Raw genomic sequence first — 25,259 nt, forward strand, 5'->3', positions numbered from 1 at the left:
ATTTCAGCTACCGCTCTTTGTCTTTATTTTAAGCATATTTACTTTATATTGTGTACCTGACGGTTCTACTGGGTTAGGTCTTTACAGGTCTGATTCTGCCACTCGTTGGTTCTGCTAGTCCTCCCTCAGGGCGCCTTGTTTTCTTGAGTATCTTGTGACTTCTTTTGGTGACCTCATGTTCGTTGAAAGCTTCTCTGGGGAATTCTATGAGACCTGGTGGAGGTTGTGTTTCCACCAGAGATTATTTGTATTCATTTTTTTTGGTAGGTTCTGGGGGCAAGGGGCTATCGACCAAGCAGCTTTTATATTCATCTCAATGTGGGTTTCAGACTACAGAACCTGTACAAATTTGAACCAATCTTAATGTGAGAAACGGTTTGGGGTTACATTCTCAAAAAAGATAGTGCTTCCCTCTGATCAGAGGCAGGACCTACCTCTGTCACAGAGGGCGTAGCTCTTCAACTCTCTGTGTGTGGGGGTCTCCTGTTCTTGCGTGGACCCAAGGCTCTGTCTTCACCTACCTCTAAACTCAAACTCTCTAAGTTACCAGAGAGTGGCAATTGCCTCAGAGCAGTTACTAGCTTTACCATGTGCTCATCTCTTGGGATTCAAGCTTAGGCTTCATTTGTGGCCTCTGAAAGATGTCCCTTAATTCCTTGTAAGCTGGTCTATGCAATTCAAGAGGACTGTTAAAATATATTTTATTATATAGTTTAGGTGTCTTACAATATAGTATGTTTTGTTTGTCTCATTTTATTGTCACGTTGCCCCAGATGAAGTCCTCCTTGGGTCCCCTTTAGTCTGAAGTCAGCTTCCGCTCTCCCCATCATTCCTTGCTAAATAGTCTTCAGGGTCCAAGTCCATCTGAGGAAAAGCACGTGGATTTCTGTCAACTTTTAAACCCTGTGGTAGACTTTTTTTTGTTTAATTTTTTAAAGATTTTATTTATTTATTTTTAGGGAGGGAAGGGAGGGGGAGAGAGAGAGAGACATTAATGTGTGGTTGCTGGGGGTCATGGCCTGCAACCCAGGAATGTACCCTGGCTGGGAATCGAACCTGGGACACTTTGGTTCCCAGCCCGCACTCAATCCACTGAGCTACGCCAGCCAGAGCTTGTGGTAGACTTTTTATTAAAGATTTTATTTTATTCACTTTTAGAGAGAGGGGAAGAGAAGGAGAAATAGAGGGAGAGAAACACCAATGTGTGGTCACCTCTTGCACACCTCCTGCTGGGGACCTGGCACACAACCCAGGAATTGAACCGGCGACCCCTGGGGTCTCAGGCTGGCACTCAATCTAATGAGCCACATCAGCCAGGGCAGCTGCCTTTACCTCTTCTAATTTCAACTTGCCAGCCAGGGGTTCCACTTCGAAAAACCAGTGATGTTATGCCGAATGAGCCAAGTATTTATTGCCAAGAGGGATTACTCACATGGAAGAAATCAGTTTTCTCTGATTACGTATTTTATTCCTCTTTTTTGTGCTTGGCCCCACAGGAAGCCGTGGACTGTGCTCTGGTTCCGTCTTTTCAGTTTTGGGTGTAAAGATAACCGAGGACCTGCTGCGCACCTTGGAGACTGGGGAGCACTCGTGCAAGCATGTATACAAGAAGTAGGCAGGGATGGGCAGGAGGGTAAGGACAACGAGGACTGTGAGCAAGACTCTGGCCCATGGTGGATAATGTCGGATCACTTCAGTGGACTGTGGAGAAAGGGAAGGAAGGGTGAGAGGGTCCAGGTTGTCTGAAGTGAGATGCAGAAGAGGGGGGTTGGAGAGGACCCAAGTCAAGAGACTAGATAACCGAATCCCCAGGGAAGAAGATGGCACAGTCCCACAGGCCAAAGTGGGTTGGAAACTCTGCCGCCACTCCACGAGCAGGTCAGGGGGGTGTCTGAGGTCTGGGGTCTGTGGAGGGAGGCTCACCATGCTGGAGTTCCAGGCCAGGTAGGTGGTGGGAGTCAGTTGGAAGAAAAGGAGGGTACTTGCCAACAGGGCCAGCAGCAGAAAGGGCGACACGTAGCACCACAGCCAGCGATAGATGGGGAAGATGGGGCGGCCCAGTGTGACAGTCAGGTCTGCCAGGAACCTGGGCGGGAGGGTCAGAAGGCTTCGGAAGGGCCAGTGGGGCCTTGCCCAGCCTTGGGGGCGGGATCAGTCCAAACCTATTCTAGGAGATAGCCCTCAACAGTGCAGGGTGTGTCCAATCTGCAGCCCAGGGTTAACTGTGACTCCGGCCCAACACAAAATCATAAATTAACTTAAAACATGATGAGTTTTTTTGTGATTACATGTCGCAGTGTATTTACTGTGTGGCCCAAGACAACTCTTCTTCCATTGTGGCCCAGAGACGCCAAAAGGTTGGACACCCCGGTCTCTGTTTACCTCCAAACCCATCTTCTTCCCTCTAGTCTGCCCCTTTGCAGGCTAATTTCTGTCCCAGTCCAGGATTTTTAAAAACATTTCTATCCCCCTTCATCTTCAGGATGAAAGCATGAGGGCCTCCCACAGGCCGAAGTACATTTAGGTAGTTTCTTCAAGCCCATACATACTTTCTTTGGTCCACCTTCTTAAACCCATCCCATAGGCAAGTCTGGTTCTGGCTGCCCAGAATGCCCTTCCCTCTCTGCCTTCACCTGTCTAGATTTTATTTATTTATTTTAGACAAAGGAGTAATGGAGGGAGAGGGAGGGAGAAGGGGAGAGAAACATGAATGGAGAGAAACATCCCTGTGTGATTGCTTCTCTTGCATCACCTACTGGGGAACTGGTCCACAACCTAGGTGTGTGCCCTGACTGGGAATCAAACCAGCAACCCTTTGGTTCGCAGGCCAGCACTCAATCCACTGAGCCACACCAGCCAGGGACCTGTCTAGATTCTGTTTAGGCATTTCCTCCTTGCCTGGCTCTTTGGTCTTGAGCCAGCTGTCTGTGTTCCTACGGTGCCCTTGTCTGCCTCTGCCACAGGCTTATCACCATACCCAAAGATCTGCTTCTCTGTCTTCCTCTTTGGACTCTGAGAGAAGAAACTAAAGACAATTTATCCCAGTATCCCCAGCACTCATCACGAGGCCTGCTTGGAGCATGGGAAACCCTTAGAAATACGTGAGCACAAGTGAGTGTGTGAACGAGCTAGCTGATGCCAAAACCACTATCACCCGGGAACACCGCCACCCTGGGATTACCCGGTGCTTTTCAGATGTTAGCATGTGTACCAACCCCTGAGGTTTTTTGTTGAAATGCAGCTACAGATGCCAAGGTCTGGGGTGGAGCCTGAGGCTCCGAGTTTCGAATAAGCTTCCAGGTGATGCCAATGCTGCTGGTCCATGGAGCACACTTTGAGAAGCAAGGGTCCTGACTACCCTGGTTAAAAGGAGGCCTAGCACTCTGGCTGGTGTGGCTCAGTGGGTTGAGCGGTGGTCTGTAAAGCAAAGGCTCCCCAGTCGGGGCACACAGCTGGCTGTGTGCAAGGTCCCCAGTAGGGGGTGCATGCGAGACAGCCATACATTGATGATGTCTTTCTCTCTTTCTTTTTCTCTCCCTCCCCCTCTCTAAAAATAAATAAATAAATACATACATACATAAAATCTTTGATTTTTTTTCTTTTTAAAAATGGGGTTGTGGAGCACCTAGGACTTGATACAGGCTATTTACCACTTTCCCATTTTACATCAATTGCCTCTGGAAGCCAGCCCGCGCCTTTCTCCTTCCCACCTTCCTGGGAGCTGGCCATGACCCTGGGGGCAGACAGCTGCTGGTGAGGGCAGGAGGGCCCAGTGCTTCCCAGGAACCTTAGTTGTGTGGTGCCCGGAGAGAGATTCTGGGCTTGGGATATCACCTCCTGGCCCCATAGATCCAGGCTACGGCCACGTTCTCCAAGATGAGGATGCAGATGATGCACAGAGGTGCCCAGTAATCGTCCAGCAGGGTCACATAGTAGTTGCCTGAGGGCCTTGCGAAAACGAGGCTGCCCAGGAACATGAGCACACAGAGGCCCACTGGAGGAACAAATCAGACTCAGAATGCACGCTGGGCCATGTGAGTCCCCTGGGGTTCATTAAGCTCAGCAGTGGCCGTCAGTGGGGGTGGGGGCCTAGGTCAGGGTACCTGCGAGCAGCTCTGGCTGTTCCCTAGTGGAAGAGAAGGTGTCCTGGAGAGGGGTGATGAGGCCCTGCATGATCCCTATCATGGTGCTCAGTCCCATGGCCACCAGAAACACGAAGATGAGGATGGCCCACAAGGGGGATCCGGAAAACACAGAGGCGATGACGGTAATTCCCACGATGGGCACACTTGGACCCTGCATCATCTGAGAGTGAAGGGAGGCATGGGGGGGGGGGGGCTCAGAGCTCCATCTACAGGTCCTCACTCCACTCCTGTCCCCTCCTAGGAAACTATCTGTAGCACTTTAAAAAAAAAAAAAAAAGATTTTATTTCTTTATTTTTAGTGAGAGGGGAAAGGAGGGAGAAAGAGAGGGAGAGAAATATAAGTGTGTGGTTGCCTGTCATGTACTCACTACTGGGGACCTAGTTTGCAACCCAGGCATGTGCCCTGACTGGGAATCAAACCGACAACTCTTTGGTTCATAGGCCAGTGCTCAATCCACTGAGCCACACCAGCCAGGGCCATTCATGGACATTATCATGCTTCTTAGGCCTTGAGGCAAAGGGCTTCCTCCTATAACAATCGCTGGTCTAACCACTGTTCTGTGTTGCGCTGAACAGGCTTGTATGACCTTGAGTGCTTGGTGCTACAGAGGCTACAATTGGCTTCTCCCAAAAGGAGATGGTATGGTAAACCTTGTCTCAGTCATCTGGGATGCTGCTGGGAATGCCCCCCTGGATTCTACCGACATATAAGGAGAGCTGAGGTTTCTAGCACACTGGGGGATTGAAGGGAGGTCTAGGGCCCCACCCTCCCCTACCTACCTTCTCCAATTGCTCAGATAATTCACAATTGGACAAATAGGGTCGAAGGTCGGTTCTGACTCCTTCAGGGAGCTTGCTGAACCACGTTGGGTAGGTGGAGCTCAAATCCCGGTGCAGGCCGTCAGGGAGGTGGAGCTCAGGCGGCAGCAGCCCAGTAGACACCAGATACATCACTCGCTCAGTGTTCCTGGGGACAGGGGTAGAATCATTTGAAACCATTTCGGCCTTTGAGACAACCTCTCCTCTCTTCTATTCTAGGTGAGAATGGAAATCCCTAGCTTGGTTTCTGATCTGGTTCGAAGTAAAGGCTGTGCTGAAGCCAAGGTCTCGAGGATCCTGACACCCACGGTCCCAATCACAGGGGTGTCCATGTGAGGCCAGAGAACTTTCGCCTTCATGGACCCCTGGACGGGTCTTCCCTGCAGTAGCACTGAGGGCTCCAGGACCCCCGCCTCCTCCCGGACAACCGCAGGCTGACATGGAAGCCCCTCTGCTTTCTTGACCAGCTGGCCTCTCCACCCTCTCAACCCACAGTGCCTTCACCTCAGACACTCCAGCCACAGTCAGCTAGTAAGCCTTCTGCTTGCCATGTTGTGCCTCTCATCTCAGTGTCTTCCGTGTGCGATGCTCTCTCTGCCCAGACCCACCCTACTCTGCCCTCATTCATTCCACCCCAGTTCTCCCCCAACACCCTTTCTCCATATGGCAAATCCCTACAAATCCTTGCTCAGCTCTCTGAACTCTATTTACTGCCATGGAAAGCTATTCAAGATCTATGTTTAGCCCTGGCTGGTGTGGCTCAGTGGGTTGAGTACTGGCCTGTGAACCAAAAGGTGGCCAGTTCAATTCCCAGTCAGGGCAAAGCTTGGGTTGCAGGCCAGGTCCCCAGTGGGGGACGAGTGAGAGGCAACCACACATTAATGTTTCTCTCCCTCTCTTTTTCCTTCCCTTCCCCTCTCTCTAAAAATAAATAAAATATTTAAAAAAATTTATATTTATAAGGCCAAATCAAGTAGTTGCAGAAAGTAGTATACTATGATCCAATTGTTTAAAAAATGGTCTATCTTTATATATCAGTCTATAAGTACATAATATTTGAAAGAATATGAGCACTGGTTATTTGTCAGGAGACAACGTCAGCTCAGAATTGCCTCTACCAGGAAGCTTTCTCTGACTACCCCCAGGAAGTCAGAAGCTCCCTCCTCTATGTCCTCATCATCCCTATGGTCAGTTATTATCTAGTTTGTGATGATCTGTTTAGCATCTGCTTCTTCAGAAGACTGTGATTTTCCCAAAGGCAGGAAGATGGTCTGATTCACCATTGGCTGTGTTTCCACAGCTCCACACAGGGTTGGTGGATAGGAGATGTTATATAAATAAATATCTGATGAGTATTTTTGAAATGAATACCACAGGAGAAGAAAATAGAGGAGAGGCAACGGAGGCTCTTGTGCTGTGGGCCCCCCATGTTTTTGGTCTGATAGTTCAGCTGAAGGGATCCCCTAATTCTTCCATGGTCATCTCCAGTTTAAGAATGGGGTGAACAGGCAAACACACCTTTAAAAACCTCCAAGTTTGGGGGTTTTCTAGTTTAGACAGGCAGCTCTTAAAGAGATACAGAGACTTAAGTGTCCCTAAGGTTTAGGACGCTCCCACTTGAGGGACCTGTATTGATTGAGCCAGCATCCCTGAGAGACGGGGGCCCTAGGCTGGAGGTCTGTGAGCTACTCCTAAGACTTCGCTATTTGTGATGATGGCCCTGTGAAAGACGGGGCTCACCTCACGAAACACTGTTCATTGGCCTGTGTGGCCAGGTGGCCCATTATGGCAAATACAAACACCGTGGCCATCACTGAGGTAAGCAGGTTGAGCAGAGCCACGGCAACGGCATCCATGACGCAATTGTTGGACCGGGATATGTAGGAGCTGATGGCAGTGAAGCTACCCAAGCCGGAGCCCATGGACAGGAAGACCTGGTACCCTGTGCGGAGCCACACTGACAGAGAGTACAGGGCTGGCACCTAGGGGGAGAAGGGCTGAGCGAATCAGGATGTAAAGTGGGGGGTGGGGGGGATGGAAGATGAGAAGAAGGGAGTGAAAGCAGGAGCTAGGAGGGCCTGTACCAGACAGGTAGCCATACTGTCCCTGACACCCCCATTGGGAGACAAGGATTAAAAGGTAGAAGCACCTCACCTTGGCAGCCAACAATCTCTTGAGACCATATTCTGCCCCTTTCAGCATGAGGCTCCGGATAAAGACACAGAAGAGGATGATGTAGGGAAGGAGTACCGAGACATACAGCATCTGGGGAGGAAGTGTGCCTCGGAGAGTTCGGCAAAGGCACAAGCTGGGATAGAAGGGCCAAGACTATGGGGAATCATGCCCTGGCTGGTGTGGCTCAGTGGATTGATTGCTAGCCTGAGAACTGAAAGGATGGTGGTTCGATTTCCAGTCAGGGCACTTCCCTGAGTTGCAGGCCAGGTCCCCAGTTAAGTGCATGTGAGAGGCAACTGATCGATGTATCTCTCACACGGCAATGTTTCTCTCCATCTCTTTCTCCTTCCCTTCCCTTCTCTCTATAAATAAATGTTTTTGGTTTTGTTTTTGTTTTTTTAAACTATGGGGCCCTGGCTAGTGTGGCTCAGTGGTTGAGTGCTGGCCTGCAAATCAAAGGGTCACCAGTTCAATTCCCAGTCAGAGCACATGCCTGGGTGGCGGGCCAGGTCCCCGGTAGGATGCACATGAGAGGCAACCACACATTAATGTTTCTCTCCCTCTCTTTCTCCCTCCCTTCACCTCTCTCTCTAAAAGTAAATAAAATCTTTAAAAATAAAAAACATGTTACAACACCTCTAAAACATAAATAAAATATTTTTTAAAAACTATGGGAATCAGAGGTCATATTAGGACAAGCAAGAAGTTGGAGACCTCCAGGCATCAGGTTGGGAGAACATTTGGGGTCTCTGGAGTCCATCAGATTAGCACATCAGAGAGCAGCTCACCTTACTGGTGGACCTGAGCCCTTTGATCATGGAGATGCAGACAAGTAACCAGGTCACAAAGAAAGAGACACTGAGATGCATGACGGGCAGCCCGCCAACCTCCATTTCATCCGTGGCCTTCAAGACTTGCTTGTACCAGAAGTAGATGGTGGGTTTTGTCCGTGCACATTTGGGATCTGAGGTGAACTGGCTGTGGAGGAAACTGCAAGGCCGGGTGCCCCCCCTGCTCCCCAACCCGCACCCCTCATCTCTCAAGGATCCTCTTTCCTCTGTACTCCCCTGTCCTCTTCTCAGCCCTCCCGCTTGCCCTTTTCTTCCCTCTCTCCTCACCAAAATTACTGGAGTTCTTCAGCAAGGGGCACAATGCCCAAGGCATTGGCGACTGGAAAGACTGAACCAAACAGAAGAGACACCAAGCTACGTACGCACTATAGTACAAGCCCACGATGAAGCACACCTAGGGACCATGGAGAGTTCTGGAGGTGGGGGAAAAAAGGCAGGCCGGCAGAAGGGAGGGGATTGGACAGAGGGAGCTGAAGGGACTTGACCCATGGGACCCGTTCGAGGACAGGATGAGGGCTGGGATGGGGGTGGGGGGATGAAGGGCAGAGGCCTGGGCAGCCCGGGGCTCCTCACCATGAAGCTGGTGTACCCCACACCACCAATCCAGGGGCTGATGACCTTCCACACGCCAATGCTGCCCTTGCGCATCCTCTGACCAGCCGCTATCTCCAGCAGGAGCAGAGGAATCTCGACGAAGAACAGCATAAGGATGTAGACTAGGAGAAAGCTCCCTGTGCAGGGGATTTAAGGAGCGGCTCTGAGAACCATCTGCTCTTTCAGTGCCTGGACTTTTGGGGGGAGTCCAGGAAAACAGGTTCCCTACCAGTGACCTCCCTGAGGGCCACAGGCATCAGGCTTCAACTCTTTCCACATCCCTCACAGTCCCAGGTGGCCAGTCCTTTGGCCCCCAGTCCCTAGAAGACCCAGTCCCCCAGCCCCACCATCCTGATAAGCCCGTCTTCAAATCCCCCACTGCCACCCTCCCAAAGTCCCTCGGTGTGTGCGCTTGCCTTCCGCCCCCTTGAGGACCCCAACTCCTCAGTCCCTTCAGATCTCTGAGACCTCACTCCTTCATGGGCCCAGGATCCCTGGTCCCCAGACTCACCACCTCCGTTGTGATGAAACAGATAAGGAAAGCGCCAGATGGAGGTCGGCCCCACAGAGAAGCCCACCTGGGCCAAGAAGTACTCCACTTTACTGTCCCAGTACGGTCGATCAGTGGCGTCAGTGGCACTCTCTGACACAATTCTGCTTAAGGCCTCCAGTTCTTTGAGATAATCTTCCTCAGACGATGTATTTGAGGAATGGTCGAAAGCCTCTCCCTCTTCATTCAATGCCTCAGGCAACGACTCCGGCTTTAGGATCTGGGACACTGAGAAAGCAGCCGTGGGAGGCTTGGAATCTGAAGATACAGACACCTGGGGAGTGTCACCGGGAGTGTCACCGAGGACCCCAGTGTTTTCATAAGCTGTCCACCAGCTGGGTAGACTCTGGCTCATCGTCGACCTGAAGGACACCAAAAACTTCAGACTTCAGCTGTGTGCGTGCGGGAAAGACAAGGATAATTTCCCTGAGCCCTCCCCAACTTTTTTTATCCTTATGTAGATAAGAACATGGAGGTACCAAGAATATGCCTGCCTCTAGAAAATAATAATTTAAAAAGTAGGGACCCGCACAGTTCTGTCAGGCAGCCATCACCTCGTACGAGGATCTTGGCCTCCAGCAGCTGCTGGGTGCTGGGCCAGCGGCTAACCCACTCTGCGGCCAGGACTTCCTGCACGCAGCAACTACCACGACCAGCAGCAGTGCATGGGCCTCGGGGACTCCTCGGCTCCTGCTGCCTCGTCCCCACACAAGCTGCCACAGGATCGACTCTAGAGAGGGAAGGTTGTATACAGCAGCCAGATGGTGGGGTTCCTGGACGGCTGCTGCTGGCTTTACCACTGCTTCCACTTCAGAATCCAGGACGGTGTGCTCACGCTGTGATCATTTACCCAGTCCTACTTGTGATCTGTGCATGCGTTAATATATGCTGCAATCGAAGTTTATCTAAAAAATAAACATTGCAAAAACCCTAAATTTCTTTACCATAAGAATAAACAGAAAATGTATTTTTTAAAAAGAGTTTATTTATGTGCTTATAAATATATTTTATTGATTATGCTATTACAGTTGTCCCATTCCTCCCCCCCCCCTTATTCCCCTCCACCTTGTACCATCCCTCCCACCTGCATTCCCCACCTTAGTTCATGTCCATGGGTCATACATATAAATTCTTTTGTATCTCCATTTCCTCTACTATTCTTAACCTCCCCTGTCTATTTTGTACCTACCATTTATGCTTCTTAGTCCCTGTACCTTTTCCCCCATTCTCCCACCTCCCCCTCTCCACTGATAACCTTCCATGTGATCTCCATTTCTGTGATCTGTTCCTGTTCTAGTTGTTTGCTTAGTTTGTTTTGTTTTTGTTTTTATTTTGGTTCGGTTGTTGATAGTTGTGAGTTTGTTGTAATTTTACTGTCCATACTTTTTGATCATCTTCTTTTCCTTAGATAAGTCCCTTTAACATTTTATATAAGGGCTTGGTGATGATGAACTCCCTTAAGTTGAGTTTATCTGGGAAGCACTTTAGCTGCCCTTCCATTCCAAATGAAAGCTTTGCTGGATAGAGTCATCTTGGATGTAGGTCCTTGCTTTTCATGACTTGGAATACTTCTTTCCAGCCCCTTCTTGCCTGTAAGGTTTCTTTTGAGAAATCAGCTGACAGTCTTATGGGCACTCCTTTATAGATAACTGTCTCCTTTTCTCTTGCTGCTTTTAATATTCTCTCCTTCTCTTTAATCTTGGGTAATGTAATTATGATGTGGCTTGGTGTGTGCTTCCTTGGGTCCAACTTCTCTGAGCTTCCTGGACTTCCTGGAAATCTATTTCCTTTGCCAAATTGGTAAAGTTCTCCTTCATTATTTGTTCAAATCATTTTTCCATTTCTTGCTCTTCCTCTCCTCCTTCTGGCACTCCTATGATTCAGATGTTGGAACGTTTAAAGTTGTTCCAGATGTTTCTAAGCCTCTCCTCCATTTTTTAAAATTCTTGTTTCTTCATTCTGTTCTAGTTGAATGTTTCTTCCTTCTGCTCCAAATTGTTGATTCAGGTCCCAGTTTCCTTCCCATCACTGTTGGTTCCCTGTACATTTTCCTTTATTTCACTTAGTATAGCCTTTGTTTTTTAATCTAATTTGTGACCATACTCAACCAATTCTGTGAGCATCTTGATTACCAGTGTTTTGAACTGTGCATCTAATAGGTTGGCTATTTCTTTGTTTCTTAGTTGTGTTTTTTCTGGAGCTTTGATCCGTTCTTTCATTTGGGCCTTTTTTGTTTGTTTGTTTTTTGTTGTTGTTGTTGTTTTGTCTCAGCACACCTGTTAAGTAGTAAGGACAGGAGCCTTAGGTGTTCACCAGGGCAGGGCAACCCACTGATGCTGTGGTGTGATGCTACACATGGGGCAGGGGTCTGAGAGGGAACAGTGCCACTTGCTCTGTTCTGTGCTGGTTTTCAGTCACTTCCTCTGCTACCCACAAGCAAATTGGGCCCTCCTGGTACTGATTCCCAGGTGGGTGGACTTGTGTACATTCTAGGACCCTGTGGGTCTCTCCAATGAACTTTCCTGTGAGGCTGGGAGTTTCTCCCACCCCCACAACCCCCACAGGTTTTTTCAGTCACAGGTTTTGAGGCTTTATTTCCCTGTGCTTGAACCCTGGGTTGTACAGTCTGTTTTGCTCCACAGTTGTTCCTCTTGGTTTATTCACACAGAAATGTGTGATCCCCAGCTCCACCAGCTGCCGCCTCCCTGGATACTCCAGCCACCACCTTGCTGTGAGTCCTCTGTGCCTGGCTGCCCATCTCCACCCCTCCTATTGGCCTGGATGAATGTTTCTTCTTTAACTCCTTGGTTGTTGGACTTCCATACAGTTCGATTTTCTGTCAGTTCTGGTTTTATCTCATTTTTAAATTTGTTGTCCTTCTCTTGGTTGTGTGAGGAGGCACAGTGTGTCTACCTATGTCTCCATCTTGGCCAGAAGTCCAGAAAACTTGTCATTGAACCTACTCAGGATGACTGCCTGCTAAAACAAATAAGCAAACAAAATTCAACATTCTAATGGAGAGAAAACAGTAGCTGACATTCATAGCAGCTTCTCCAGGAGAATGGTTCTGGAGAAGGCATGTAGGATTCTATGTGGCTAGCCACCCAAATTCATTCCTTCATTCATTCAACATTCTCCTGAGGATATTAACAGGATCCTGAGTCTTGCAACATAATATTCAGAGTTCCCAAGATACAATCCAAAATGACTCATCACTTTTAAAAAAAACTGGCCATTTCCTGAAGGAAAAGATAATCAACTGATGTCAATCCTAAGATAACTCAGATGATGAAATTATTAGACAAAGGGTTTATCATTTTTTAAAATTACATTTTTTCCAGCTTTAATGATGGGTGGGTTATTGACAAAAATGGAATATATTTACAAAATACTGAAGATCAGAGCAGAGATCAATGAACTGGAGAATAGAAAAATAATATAGAAAATCAATGAAACCAAAAGTTGGCTCTTTGAAAAGATCAACAGAGTGAGAAAGCTTTAGCTAGGTAGACCAAGAAAAGGAGAAAGAAGAAAGAAAGAAAGAAAGAAAGAAAGAAAGAAAGAAAGAAAGAAAGAAATAGAAAGAAAGACTTGAAACATTATGCTATGTGAAAGAAGCCAGACACAAAAGGACTACCAGAATAGGCAAATCTATAGGACAAAAAGTAGATTAGTGGTTGTTTAAGGTGGGGGTTGGAAGCTGGGATGTTGCAGTGATGGCTAAGGGGTGTGGTGTTTCTTTTCGGGGTAATGAAAATATGCTAAAATCGACTGTGGTGGTGGTTGCACAGGTCTGTAATATACTAAAAACCATCAAATTGTACTCTGTAAATGGCTGAATCCTAGCTCAACCAAGCTGTCTAAAAAAGATAAAGGTACCAGGAAAAGATGAGACATACAGGAAAATCTGAATGCTAACCTAATATTTGATGATATTAGGATTATTGTTGTTTTAGGTGCGATAAGTTTTGTCATGGTTTTGTTTTGAGAGAGAGAGAGAGAGAGAGAGAGAGAGAGAGAGGGGAAAGGAAGGAGAAAAAGAGGGAGAGAAACGTCAATGTGTGGTTGCCTCTCTCGCGCCCCCTACTGAGGACCTGACCCGCAACTGGGGCATGTCCCCTCCCTGGGCATCAGGGACTCTTTGGTTCACAGGGTGGCACTCAACCCACTGAGCGACAACAGACAGGGCTTGCCAAGTTTTGGGGGGGGGTTTGGGGGCTTTGTTTTAGGGTTCTTATACTTTAGAGATAGGTACTGGCATGTCTACAGTTGAAATGATACATTTAGGATTTGCTTCAAAAGAATGCGGAGGCATGCCATGGGGTGAGGAGAGATGAGAAGCAGACTGGTCATGAGTCAGTCATTGTTGACGATGGGTGATGAATACAAAGCCATTCATTATTATCCTTTTGTATATGTTTGGCAATTTCCCAAATAAAAGGTCTAGAAGCCAAAAGACGAGAATCTTTGTTGGGCGCTACCCCTCATTCACTGTGTGAACCTTTCTTCTGCATCTCATGATGAAAATGGAAGATGACAATACCTGTATCTCATGCCACTTTCGAGAGGACTAAAAGTGAAGACGTGTAAGATGCTTTACCAAGACAGAGGACTCTGTTCTCACAAGGCCAGAGATTTTAACAGCCGTCCACAAGAAGACTTGCTCACACGCTAGAGCGCCCTGAAACCGGACTACAGGCAACAAGGTCCCCCACTGCTCTGCAGAGAAGTACCTGTGATAGAAACCGCTCTTCCACTGTGATCAGCACCCCTCCAGCAAAGTGAGAGCTTCCCAGTTTAAACAACCCTGCCGCCAGGTGCCGAAGGACCTTCAACGAGTGGACTGAGGAAAGAAAAATCCACGGTGGGAGGAAGGCACGCACCAAAGTCTTCATCCCACTCCCATCGGTTTATCCGGTTAGCCCCTCCTTCTCAATACCTCTCCCCCACGTTCTGCTCCCAAAGCGGAGACTGGAGGTTGGGGGCAGGACGTAGGGTGAGTGCCTGGGCTCCCAAAAGGAAGGAGCTCTAAAACTCAGGCTATGGATCTAGAGAAGATGCCTGTCTTCTCCCTCATCTCTCCCTCATTTCCTCTTACCTGACCCAATAGCGCGGGTCTTCAAGGAGCAGATCGTTTGGGTGGGGGCGGGGCGGAGGAGCGTGAGGGGCGGGGCTACGCAGCACCCCAGCCAATGGCTGATGATGATCAGGAGGTTCACAGCGCCTCCAGCGCTCCCACCCTCGAGCCTGAGGAGCGTGAAACTAGGGCTGTGCGAAGACGTCAGGGGTCTCAGCTGTTCCCGTTCAACAGACCCACCCCTGAGTCCCGCGGCTAAGGAAGGGTTGGGAATGTCTTTCTCTTCCTCTGTCACAGAAATTTATGTAGAGGATGGCTCCCTGTGGGAGCTAAGTAATCCAAAATCCTGGGACCTCTTGAGCATTTAAAGGGAACCCAACCCCAGCTGGTGTGGCTGCCACGATTGAGTGCCCACCTGCAAACCAAAGGGTCCCTGGATCGATTCCCAGTCAGGGCGCATGGCTGCATTGTGGGCTAAGAGGCAACCCATTGATGTTTCTCTTACACACTGATGTTTCTCCATCTCACTTTATAAAAAGCTTTTTTTTTTTAATTAAGAAAATAAAGGAAGCCTATTCCCTGGATCTCTGAAAATTCCAACCACCTCTACGCACAGCCCTCACCCCAGTCACTGACTGACTGACTCTTTCCTTTTAGGGAGTACTTCAGCTCAGTTGTTAACTCACTGCTTCCACCAGTTCCTTAAGACCCATTCAATTCACCCACTAGGCAAATCCATTTGATTTTAGCCCTGTGGTAACGGGATGTCTCTTACCAAGTAGGTGTGGAACCGTGATGGGCTCAACAATACAATAGGGTAGTTCCCAAACTGAGTCTGTGTGGATCACTCAGCCCACAACAGTCTTGGAAACTCTTAACAATAATTTTAGACCCATGATGGGGGAACCATGTCCCATTGGCAAGCACACAAATATCTTTTCCATCTTTGTTGAAGCCACCGTGTCCTGGGTTTTTCCCGGCTAAAAGCCAATCCCTGGATAAAGCAAGTCTAATAATCTAGCATCTGAATTTGCCACTGTGAGGCAAGGGCAGGAACTCGGGGCTTGATGTTTAGCTCTCAAATGAATGGAAGACTCCTGCCCTGGCTGGTGTGACCCTGTGGATTGAGAACCAGCCTGTGAACCAAAGGGTTGCCAGTTCGATTCCCAGTCAGGGCCCATGCCTGGCTGTGGGCCAGGTCTCCAGTAGGGGGTGCTCAAGAGGTAGCCACACATTGATGTTTCTTGCCCTCTCTTCCTCCCTTCCCCTCTGTCTAAAAATAAAATCTTTAAAAATGTATTTTTTTTTAAATGGAAGACTCCTGAGAGTTCGACATTCATGGAAACTCTGAGACATTTACATAAAAGAAAAACTGATCGGCTCACACTCAGGGCTTGGAAAGTGGACTGATTTATTGGCCAACAGCGTTACTCCTCCGGCTCCACACTGGTCAGGTTTGGTTGGCGTCACCCACTGTGTGTGTGAGTGGCATGTGCACACACTGAGGAAGGGGGTAGGGAAAATGACGGTGGCAACCAGAGGGGTCTTGAACTGGGGCTGCAATCACCCCAAGAGCCCCCCCCAAATAATGCCCCTACCCTTGGGAATAAAAGGGGGTTCTGGGCCCAAGGACATCAGCAGCCACTAGTTGATACTGGGTCGCCTGTTTTGAGGGAGGCGTGACGTCGGGTGACATGAAGGAGGCTAGGAAGTCACACGGCCGGTGGATCAGCGGTTTGGTTATCATCCTGCAGGATTGGCTCCTTTTGGACCTCTTTGACGGGCCCATCCAAGCTCGTGGGCTTGAAGGGAATGCCATGGGTGAGGCAGTACACTAAGCGCATGGGGATGGGGAGGATGACAGCGAGGAAAAGGGACATCATTGCGAACAGCAACCACATCGGGTATTGCCGAGACACCTCTTTTGACTGTGGAGAGATGGGAAAGAGGTTTAGAACATCAAAGCTTCCAGAAGAGGAAAGATTGTGGAAGGGGAAGAGTGGCAGGGGAACCAGAGCGGAGAACTGGTGAGCCTTCGGGGAACAGAGAATGAGAGGACAGGGTCTCTAGGCAGGAGTGGACTGAAAGCTTGGCCCCACTCCCCGGTAAGGTCTGGGGTCTGGACGGGGAGGCTCACAGTGCTCGAGTCCCAGGCCAAATAGCTCATGCTGTTCAGAGGCAGAAGGATCAGACAGGTCACAAGCAGCACCAGCAGCACAATTGGACACACAGCGAACCACAGCCAGTGAAAGATGGGGTGGATGGAGCAGCCCCACAGATTCGCCAAATCTGCAAGGAACCTGGAGCAAGGGCCAGGAGAATGTGGGAGGTCCACACCCTTCACTGGGGGGTCAAGGCCAGCCCGACCTTAGTGAGCATCTTTCCAATATTCTACCTCACTTCCAAACCCCTGCCTCTGCTCAAGCCTCATCTGCTCTTATCTTCTCTCAACAACTCCCCCGCAAAAAGTCAAACATTCTGCCCTGGCTGGTGTGGCTCAGTGGATTGAGTACCCACCTGTGAACCAAAGGGTTGCCAGTTCGATTCCCAGTTAGGGCACATGCCTGGGTTGCAGGCCAGGTCCCCAGTAGGGGCCATGTGAGAGGCAACCACACACTGATGCTTCTTTGCTTCTCTTTCTCCTTCCTTTCCCCTCCCTTTAAAAAGATAATTTTTTTCAAACATTCCTCTACTGCTCCAAAGCCTTTCATGGGTACCCAGTGCCCTCAGGGCAAAGGCCAAGTCCCTTTCATTCATTCCATAAACTCGAGAGTGTGCTGTGCCAGGAACTCTTCTAGGTGCTGGGTGTTCATCGTGAACAACACAGACCCCCCAAAAAGTTCATTAACACTTGACCCTGAGGAACTTTTCTTTTCTGTTTTTTTTTTAAAGATTTTATTTATTTATTTTTAGGGAGGGAAGGGAGGGAGGGGGAGAGAGAGAGAGAGAGAGAGAGAGAGATATCAATGTTCGGTTGCTGGGAGTTATGGCCTGCAACCCAGGAATGTACCCTGGCTGGGAATCGAACCTGGGACACTTTGGTTCCCAGCCCCCGCTCAGTCCACTGAGCTACGCCAGCCAGGGCTGGAACTTTTCTTAGTTTCTTCCTGCCCTATGTTTCTAGTCTCCTTCAGTGTGTGCTCTCAAACTTAGGAAGGATATGAGCGGGTCTTTTGGCCTAGACTACTGCTCTCGGTTTTCCTATCGTGTGTCCAGACTCTGCTCAGTTGCCCTCTCCTCTAGGACACGCTCTCTGAGTTTCCAGGTGCCCTAGCAGGCCGCTGGCTACCTCTACTCCGGACTTACCACCTTGTGCGGCAACTGTCTGCTTACAGATGTCTTCCTCTTTGGATTCTGCTCTTCGACAGGAGGGGTTCATTCTAACTCATTCGTACTCTGGTCCCACAAGGCTTTCCTGACACAGCAAGTCTCAAGGGACATTTGCGCAGTGACTTAACGAGTGAACTGGCTCTGAGAGCCTCGGTCACCCGAAAATGCTGCCTCCTCAACTATCTGCCCTTGAATTATATATAAAACGCTGGGCTCTGGAGTCCCTTGGATGTGACTTGGATTCTCCCCTCTCTCATTCCACAGTTACATCGGCTGGTTCCCAGACCCTGATTCTCCTGTTCCTTCTGCCCTAGTTGCTCTCCCTTGCAGAATTAGACCACATCTCTCCATCCCCCCCTCTAGCACCCTAGCCTCCACCGTTGTCAGCTCCATTTTAAAATATTACAATAGCTCCCTATTGTTTCCATGGCTTCACTTTTGACTTCTCCTAGCCTATGTGTTCCACACAGTAATTGTATCTTTTCAAAATAAATCAGATTATGTCACTCCCCTATTTAAAACCCTCTCGTGCCTCCTCCAGCATTCTGCATACAAAGCTAAGCCCTACCACGGCTCAGAAGGCCCTGCATGATGTCGCGTTACCTCACTGGTCTCCTCTGCCAACACTCTGTTCCAACCTCTCTGATCTCCTTGTTCCTCTAAACCTCCAGGCATGGCACTTCCCTGCCCTTGGCACTTACTCTTCCCTCTGCTTGGAACACACCCACTCGGAATCTTGTTATGGCTCCTTCCTTCGCTTCACTCAGGAGTCTGTTCACATGTCACCTTTTCTGAGAGGCCTTCCCTGCCACCCTATCTCAATTAATGTTGGGAACCGCCCTGCCTGGTATCAGAAGCTGTAACCCCCGCCAAGGCTAAGGCTGAGGGAATAACCTTGGACCACAAGCCAGCAAGGAGACAAAAGCTTGTCTCCCTGGCAGGAGCGCCGCTTCTGCTCCTTTTACTTCATCCATAACTGGCCCCCAATGCTTGGTTGGTTAGCCAATGATGGGTAAGGTTCCCCAAGGGGGAAATGACCTAAGACAGGCACGATCACATGGGAAGCCCCCAAGGAAGGACTTCAGGGCTACAGCAAAAGGGGGTGATGGACACCCGCCCCTCTGCTTTGACATAGCCTGAGTCCTTATTGTCTGCGAGAAATCTCCTAATCTCTTGGCTGCCTTACTTCCCTTGCTCCACCTAAGCCTGAAAAAATGACAGAGGGTAGTGCAGCCCTGTGCTGGAAAGGGTGGGTTCCCCTGGTGATCAGGCCTAAGAAAAAATATGTAAAATCCTGTGAAACCTGTTTTGTTTAGAACGCTCTCAGTGAAATGATAAGGGTCCAAGCAAGAAGTACGTTTGTTCCTCAAAGTTTTACAGCTCTTTAGCTATCTGACCCTTACTCAAAATAGGCCCTCAGACTTCCTTTTTATCTATTGTTTGAGCCTTACTGCCTGGCAATGACTAATGAGCTTTACCTGAATTCCTGTGTGAAGGAACCCAATAAAAGCCTGCCCGGGCAGGAGAATGGGGCGTTCTCCCCTAGGGAGGGTGACCAAGGTGCTTCCCACTAGAGAGAGTGGCCATTCCATCCCTATTTCCCCACAGGAACTGGTTGTCTCTGTGTATGTTTTTCTCATGTTTCGATGAGCCATCTGCAGCATTCTGTGGTCACTGCAGGCCAGTGGTCATGTCAAATTAACACCCACATGTACTCCCCTGCTTGATTGTTGTATCTTACCTTCGACTTTCTCCTCTCAGTTATGACCACCTAACATTTTTATTTGTTCATTTGGTGACTGTCTAGCTCCACTGTTAAAGGCACACTCCCTGATGACAGGTGTGCTTGTTTTACTAGATCCTCTATCCCCACTGACTGAAGGAGTGCCTGGCACGTATTAAGCACTCAATACATATGTTAAAGAAACGAATGAATTCAAAGGTTTCTCAGAAAGCCCCGAAGTTAAGGGTCCCTGTTGTCAGTCTAGTTGAGTGAGAATAAAGGCAAAAAAGAAAGCAGTCAGCCCTGGCTAGTGTGGCTCAGTGGATTGAGCATCAGTCTGAGAACCAAAAAGCCACCAGTTCGATTCCCAGTCAAGGCACATGCCTGGGCTGTGGGCCAGGTCCCCAGTAGGGGGTGTGTGAGAGTCAACTGATCAATGTATCCCTTGCACACTGATGTTTCTCTCCCTCTCTTTCTCCCTCCCTTTCCCTCTCTCTAAAAGTAAATGAATAAAATAGAAAGAGAGAGAGAGAGGAAGGAAGGAAGGAAGGAAGGAAGGGAGGGAGGGAGGGAGGGAGGGAGGGAGGGAGGGAGGGAGGGAAAGAAAGAAAGGCGTCAGCCTTCCCTGCAGACCCAAGCAAGCACCTCCTGGCTCCGTAGGCCCAGGCCACAGCCACATTTTCAAATATGACGATGATAACTATGGGGAGGATCATCCAGTATTCACTCAGCAGTATGACATAGTAGATGCCTGGAGGCCGAATGAAGAAGAGGCTACACAGCAACATGAGCACCAAGACCACCACTGCGGGAGACAATGCATCTGGGTCAAGGTCAGAGATCCAGCTAGTGGAAGAGGGTAACTAAGCAGAGGTTATAACCAGGCCTGGGTGAGCGTCTCAGAGAAGCCAGGGTCATTGGAGGGAGTAGGGCCACAGGCCGGAGTACCTGTGCACAACTTCGGATGCCTCCTGAAGGGGGAAAAGCTGTCCTGGAGCTGAGTGACAATGCTCTGCAGGGTCCCCAGCATGATGTTCAGCCCAAAGGCCAGCAACATCAGTAAGTGGAGGATGGTCCAGAAGACAGAGCCAGGAGCGAATGTCAGGGCTTCAATAACAGCCAGGAAGGCAAAGTTTGAGCCCTCCTTCACCTGTTAAAGGTGGGGGGGGGGGGAGGCGGAAGTTAAAGTGTCCTTGAACTGAACAACAACAGTACAGACAAAGATACATTCTGCCTTCCCTGGGAAATGCCAAGCTGACCCGCTGACATGGAAAGCCAAACCACCTAGCATTATCCACAGAAGGAATTCTGCTACAGTTCTTTTTTCTTTTTAAGATTTTATTTACTTATTTTTAGAGAGGGGAAGGGAGAAAGAGAGAGAAACAACAATGTGTGGTTGCTTCTCCCAAACCCCCTACTGGGGACCCCTCTGTAACCCAGGCATGTGCCCTGACTAGGAATGGAACCAGCGACCCTTTGGTTCTTAGGCCAGCACTCAGTCCCCTGAGCCACACCAGCCAGGGCTGCAGGCTACAGTTCTTTGCATTACCAAGGCTACAGGTTATCTTGGTGCTTCTGGGAGTCTTTTTTTCCTTCCTGGTACTAACAATAAAAGATGAAATTTCTGTTTTATAGAAGGCATTGAGGCCCTGTCTGGTGTGGCTCAGTGGATTGAGCGCTAGCCTGGGAACCAAAGATTCCCAGTCAGGGTACATGCCTGGGTTACGAGCCAGGTGCCTGGTAGGGGGTGTGCAAGAGGCAACCACACATTGCTATTTCTCCCCCTTTCTTTCTCCCTCCCTTCCTCTCTCTCTAAAAATAAATACATAAAATCTTTTTTTTTTTTCAGAAGTCATTGAGGAACTCTCAGCCCAGCTTACCTATTTTTACTGACCTTCAAAAATTGCTTCTCTAAGTCACACTCAACAATGTGGCTGAGGACCAGGCTGCTGATGGGCGGAGGCAGGCTGCTGAGCCAGGCGAAGAAGACAAGGCCTGGGTTGTGCCCCAGGTTTTCAGGGGGCTGGGCCTCAGGAGGCAGTTTCCCCAGGGTTACCAGACTAGAAAGCATTTCTGCGTTCCTGCAGCAAAAAGAGTTGAGTCACTTAGAACCATTCGTCTTCTTAGGACACTGCCTCCTTTTCCCTCATCTTCCATATAAGAAAGGACATCACTAGCCTGGCATTACTGATCTGCATGAGGTAGAGCCTGGGATGAAACCAAAAAGGCACCCACCTTCAGCATCATGAATCTGTGTGAACCTGGGGAATTTATAACCATGGGGGACTCCAGGGGAAGGTTTTCCTTTCATCTTCTTGGGACTCTGGGAGTCCCTGCTCTAGTAATGAAGTCTATTTATTTATTTACTTACTTACTTATTCTTTTTTAGAGAGAGGAAGGGAGGGACAGAGGGAGAGAAACATTAATATGCAGTTGCCTCTCACACGCCCCCTACTGGGGACCCAGCGCACAACCCAAGTATGTACCCTGACTGGGAATCAAACTGGCAACACTTTGGTTCGCAGGCTGGCATTCAATCCACTGAGCCACACCAGCCAGGGCTAGTGATACAGTCTCTTATTCGTCCCCCGACCTTTGTCCTTCCTCCCTCCTTAGACTAGTAGCTAAAAGCCAACCTTGTAAGCTTTGCACACAGAGGATCAGGGAGCACTGCACACTTAGATGATGCGTGTATGATCCTCCCACGGAGTTGTGCTACCAGAGAGAACCTGCTTCTCAGGCTTTTTGTAGTTCCCTGGGGCCGAGACCCACCACTGAGGGGCTGGCCTTACTTTTCGCTGCAGCGGTATGTGGTGATTGTGGCCCAGAAGCCCAGGAGGCAGAAGATGGAAGGTGTGGCAAGCAATGTGGAGCCCAGGTTGAACAGCATCACGAAGAAGGCATCGTGGAGACAGTTGTTGGACGGGTTCATGTGCGAGGCTAGAGAGACAATGGGGCTGGAGCCAAGACCCAAGCTAAATAAGACTTGGACCCCCGCAAAGCACCACACCGCCACGTCGTACAGAGCCGATATCTAAAAGAAAGAAGGCAAGAATGAGGACAGAGGTCAAAGAAGAGGAGAACCTTAACAAAATAAGGGAGGAGACACAGAAGAAGGTAATGGGGGAAGGCCACCTAAGAATAAACAACAGGATCCTGGCTGGTGTGGCTCAGTGGACTGAGCGCCAGCCTGTGAATCAAAGGGTCACCGGTTCAATTCCCAGTCAGGGCACGTGCCTGGGTGGTGGGCTAGGTCCCCAGTAGGGGGTGCTCAAGAGGCAACCACAAACTGATGTTTCACTCTCTTCCACTCTTCCTTCCTCTCTCGCTAAAAATGAATAAATAAAATCTTTTTTTTTTTTTTTTAAAGAATAGACAGTAGGTATCCTCTAAGGCCTGATAGAAGAGTAAGGAAGATACACCTTACCTTCAAAACCTTCAGATGTTCAAGGCCGAACTCCGCTCCCTCCAGCAGCGTTCCCCGGATGAGGAAGCAGAGCGCGATTACATAGGGCAGTGGCACCAACACATACATGACCTGAGTTGAGAGTCGGGCATGTCAGCGACCATGTGCCACTGGGGTCCACCCAGGGTCACCAGTGGTGGAAAGTTCTGAGTCAGAAATGAGGAGTTAGACGACAGCTTTCAGCAGGGTTCAGGGGCCAGAGGGAGTGAGACAGTAGTAGATCAAGAAGTGATCACTTAGGCGACGGCTGAAAGTACCTGAGACTGTTAAGGAATTCACCAACGGTGGCTCACCTTCCCAACGGACTTGAGCCCATTAATCATGAAAGCACCAACAAGACACCAAGCCAGCAGGAAGGGCAAGGTCATATTTAAGTCTGGTGGCCCACCATCCTCAATGCTGTCTGAGGTCTTCAAGGTTGTCCGGAACCAGAAGTACACAGCGGGCGTCGTCCGCTGACATTCGGGATCTGAGGGTATCAGGCTCTGGATGTGCTTGCTGGGCAGGGTGGCCCCTCCCCTCTACGTTAGCGCTTCCCCCACATCCCTTCCATCTCGTTTCTTCTTCCTTCTACTCTCTGCCTCTTCTTGACCCCTCCTCACTCCTTACTCCTCTTCCGAATCCCCTTCCCCTCCTCACCAAAGCCACTGGAGTTCTTCAGTAGAGGACACTGCTCCCATGGAATGGAATACTTGAAGGCCTGCGCCAGGTAGTAGAGGATCCAGGTGTTCAACACATTCAAGTACAAGCTGGCAATGAGGCACACCTGTGGGGCCAGGGAGGCGGTGGCTGGGGAGGAGGGATGGGGACAGGAAAGACGAGGGAATTTGGCAGAGGACTGGGGAACTGAAGGGACTTGACCCATGCAGGTGAAATCAGGGGACCTGTTCCAGGATGGGGGCGGGGGTGGGGGTGAAGGGTAGGCTTGGGCAGCCCAAGGCTCCTCACCATGAAGCTGGTGTACCCCACGCCACCAACCCAGGGGCCGACGATCTTCCATGCACCAGTGCTGCCCTGTTGCATCCTCTGCCCGACGGCCATCTCCAGGAAGAGGAGTGGAGTCCCAATCAAGAACAGCAAGAAGATGTAGATGATGAAAAAACTCCCTGGGCAGGGCATTGAAGGAGGGAACCATCTGGGACTTCTTCGAGAGTCCAGAAAAACACATCCCCACCTGTGACGTCCCTTAGAACCACAGGCATCGAGACTCAACTATTTGCACATCCCTCAGAGTCCCAGGTATCCAGCCCCATGGCCCCAGTTCCTGGAAGGCCCAGATGTGTCCTTTCCACCTCCAGCCCTGATACACACTTCTAGCCCCTTATCCTCATGTCCAGATACCCTGCACCTCCATCCCTCTCGGGATCCTCAGTGTTTAGGCCCCGCCTCCTCTCCTGCTCCGAGTGCCAAGTCTCTAGCCTCTACAGGTCCCGGAGACTGTGGTGTTTGAACCCTGGCTAGGCTTCTGTCTTGCTAGCCCCTTGTGGACCCACAACTCCTGGTCCCCAGACTTACAACCTCCGTGGTGAAGCCACATGTAGGGAAACCGCCAAAGATTGATTGACCTCACGGAGTAGCCCACCTGGGCCAGGATGTACTCAACCTTGTTAGACCAGAGTGGCCGGGTGTAGGGGACCTCACTACTCTTCTTCTTCTCCTCCTCCTTCTTCTTCTTCTCTGGCACCTCCATCCTCTTAATTAAGGGTTTCTGTTTCAGGGGTTGGGCAGATTCCAGCCTCAATACAGAGGTTTGCTTGGGTTGGGTGGCCTTCTTCTGTGCCTCATAAGCCTGAGTCTCCCAGGCCTTAGCCTTGGCAATTCGGACTTCCAAAGGCTCGGCATCCGAAGCCGAGGCCACCGGAGGCCCTAGGCCCTGGTCTTCCCAAATTTGGCTTCCTAGGAAAGGCACTGAAAGGGCTGAGTCAGTAGATGAGGCTTTTGACAGTGAAGGTTCTGACGGCTGGCCCTGTGTGGGAGCTCCAGAAAACCCGATGGAGAGCCTGCTTTGCCGAGCAGACCTTAAGGACACCAGAAACGACATTTTAGATGTTAGAGTCAAGGGCGGACTGAGCTGCAAAATAACCCCCCACAGCTCCTTAAAGCAAATTATTCATTTCTGTCCCTAACACCCCGACAGTTCAAAGCACCCAAAAAATACTCTTACGTAACTTTCACTTCTTAGAAATGCTTTGGTGCAAAGGATCATAGTAGAGAAAGGCAAGCTAACAACAGTCAGGAATCGTACGCAGTGAGTTTCTGCAAACACCGAGGGGTGCACCCCACAGAGGGAGAGGCCATTTTTAGTGGGCTTTTGAACCAAAGAAACTCATTTCATATCAAATCTGCCTTGTGGCTGCAGGGAAGTAGTTTTCTCTCTCTGAGCTTCCTCGTCTATAAAACATCCAGGTCTCTGCTCAGTTACCACCTCACCGGCGATGCCTTCCCTGCCCATCTATCTAAAAATCACAGCCTCCCTGCCCTGGCTAGTGTGGCTCAGTGGATTGAGTGCTGGCCTTCGAACTAAAAGGT

General features: G+C 49.6%; 3 protein-coding genes and 1 long non-coding RNA gene across 4 annotated transcripts; 1 reads left to right on the top strand and 3 right to left on the bottom strand.

Annotated features, from left to right (window-relative positions):
- Positions 1-807: 807 nt before the first annotated feature.
- LOC118497678 (orphan sodium- and chloride-dependent neurotransmitter transporter NTT5-like) lies at positions 808-4,363 on the bottom strand. Its single transcript, XM_036012856.1, has 3 exons — positions 3,835-4,363; positions 1,570-2,086; positions 808-864 (listed from the first exon to the last, which is right to left on the bottom strand). The coding sequence occupies exons 1-3, from the start codon at positions 3,975-3,977 to the stop codon at positions 808-810; spliced, it is 717 nt and encodes a 238-aa protein (XP_035868749.1). The 5' UTR covers positions 3,978-4,363.
- Positions 4,364-4,874: 511 nt separating this feature from the next.
- Positions 4,875-7,257, top strand: LOC118497601. The gene is made up of 2 exons (XR_004900134.1): positions 4,875-5,495; positions 7,164-7,257. It is a non-coding gene; the product is annotated as an uncharacterized LOC118497601 (long non-coding RNA).
- LOC114511734 (orphan sodium- and chloride-dependent neurotransmitter transporter NTT5-like) lies at positions 5,872-8,940 on the bottom strand. The gene is made up of 4 exons (XM_036012529.1): positions 8,564-8,940; positions 8,258-8,384; positions 7,928-8,103; positions 5,872-7,229 (listed from the first exon to the last, which is right to left on the bottom strand). The coding sequence occupies exons 1-4, from the start codon at positions 8,693-8,695 to the stop codon at positions 6,867-6,869; spliced, it is 798 nt and encodes a 265-aa protein (XP_035868422.1). The 5' UTR covers positions 8,696-8,940; the 3' UTR covers positions 5,872-6,866.
- A 6,694-nt stretch (positions 8,941-15,634) lies between these two features.
- On the bottom strand, positions 15,635-23,859 carry LOC114510564 (orphan sodium- and chloride-dependent neurotransmitter transporter NTT5-like). The gene is made up of 10 exons (XM_036012530.1): positions 23,679-23,859; positions 23,370-23,496; positions 23,024-23,199; positions 22,692-22,802; positions 22,057-22,298; positions 21,159-21,345; positions 20,213-20,414; positions 19,910-20,015; positions 16,349-16,511; positions 15,635-16,139 (listed from the first exon to the last, which is right to left on the bottom strand). The coding sequence occupies exons 1-10, from the start codon at positions 23,847-23,849 to the stop codon at positions 15,924-15,926; spliced, it is 1,701 nt and encodes a 566-aa protein (XP_035868423.1). The 5' UTR covers positions 23,850-23,859; the 3' UTR covers positions 15,635-15,923.
- Between the last annotated feature and the right edge of the window lie 1,400 nt (positions 23,860-25,259).

Source organism: Phyllostomus discolor, chromosome 12 (genome assembly GCF_004126475.2).
Source record: "Phyllostomus discolor isolate MPI-MPIP mPhyDis1 chromosome 12, mPhyDis1.pri.v3, whole genome shotgun sequence".
NCBI lineage: Eukaryota > Metazoa > Chordata > Mammalia > Chiroptera > Phyllostomidae > Phyllostomus > Phyllostomus discolor.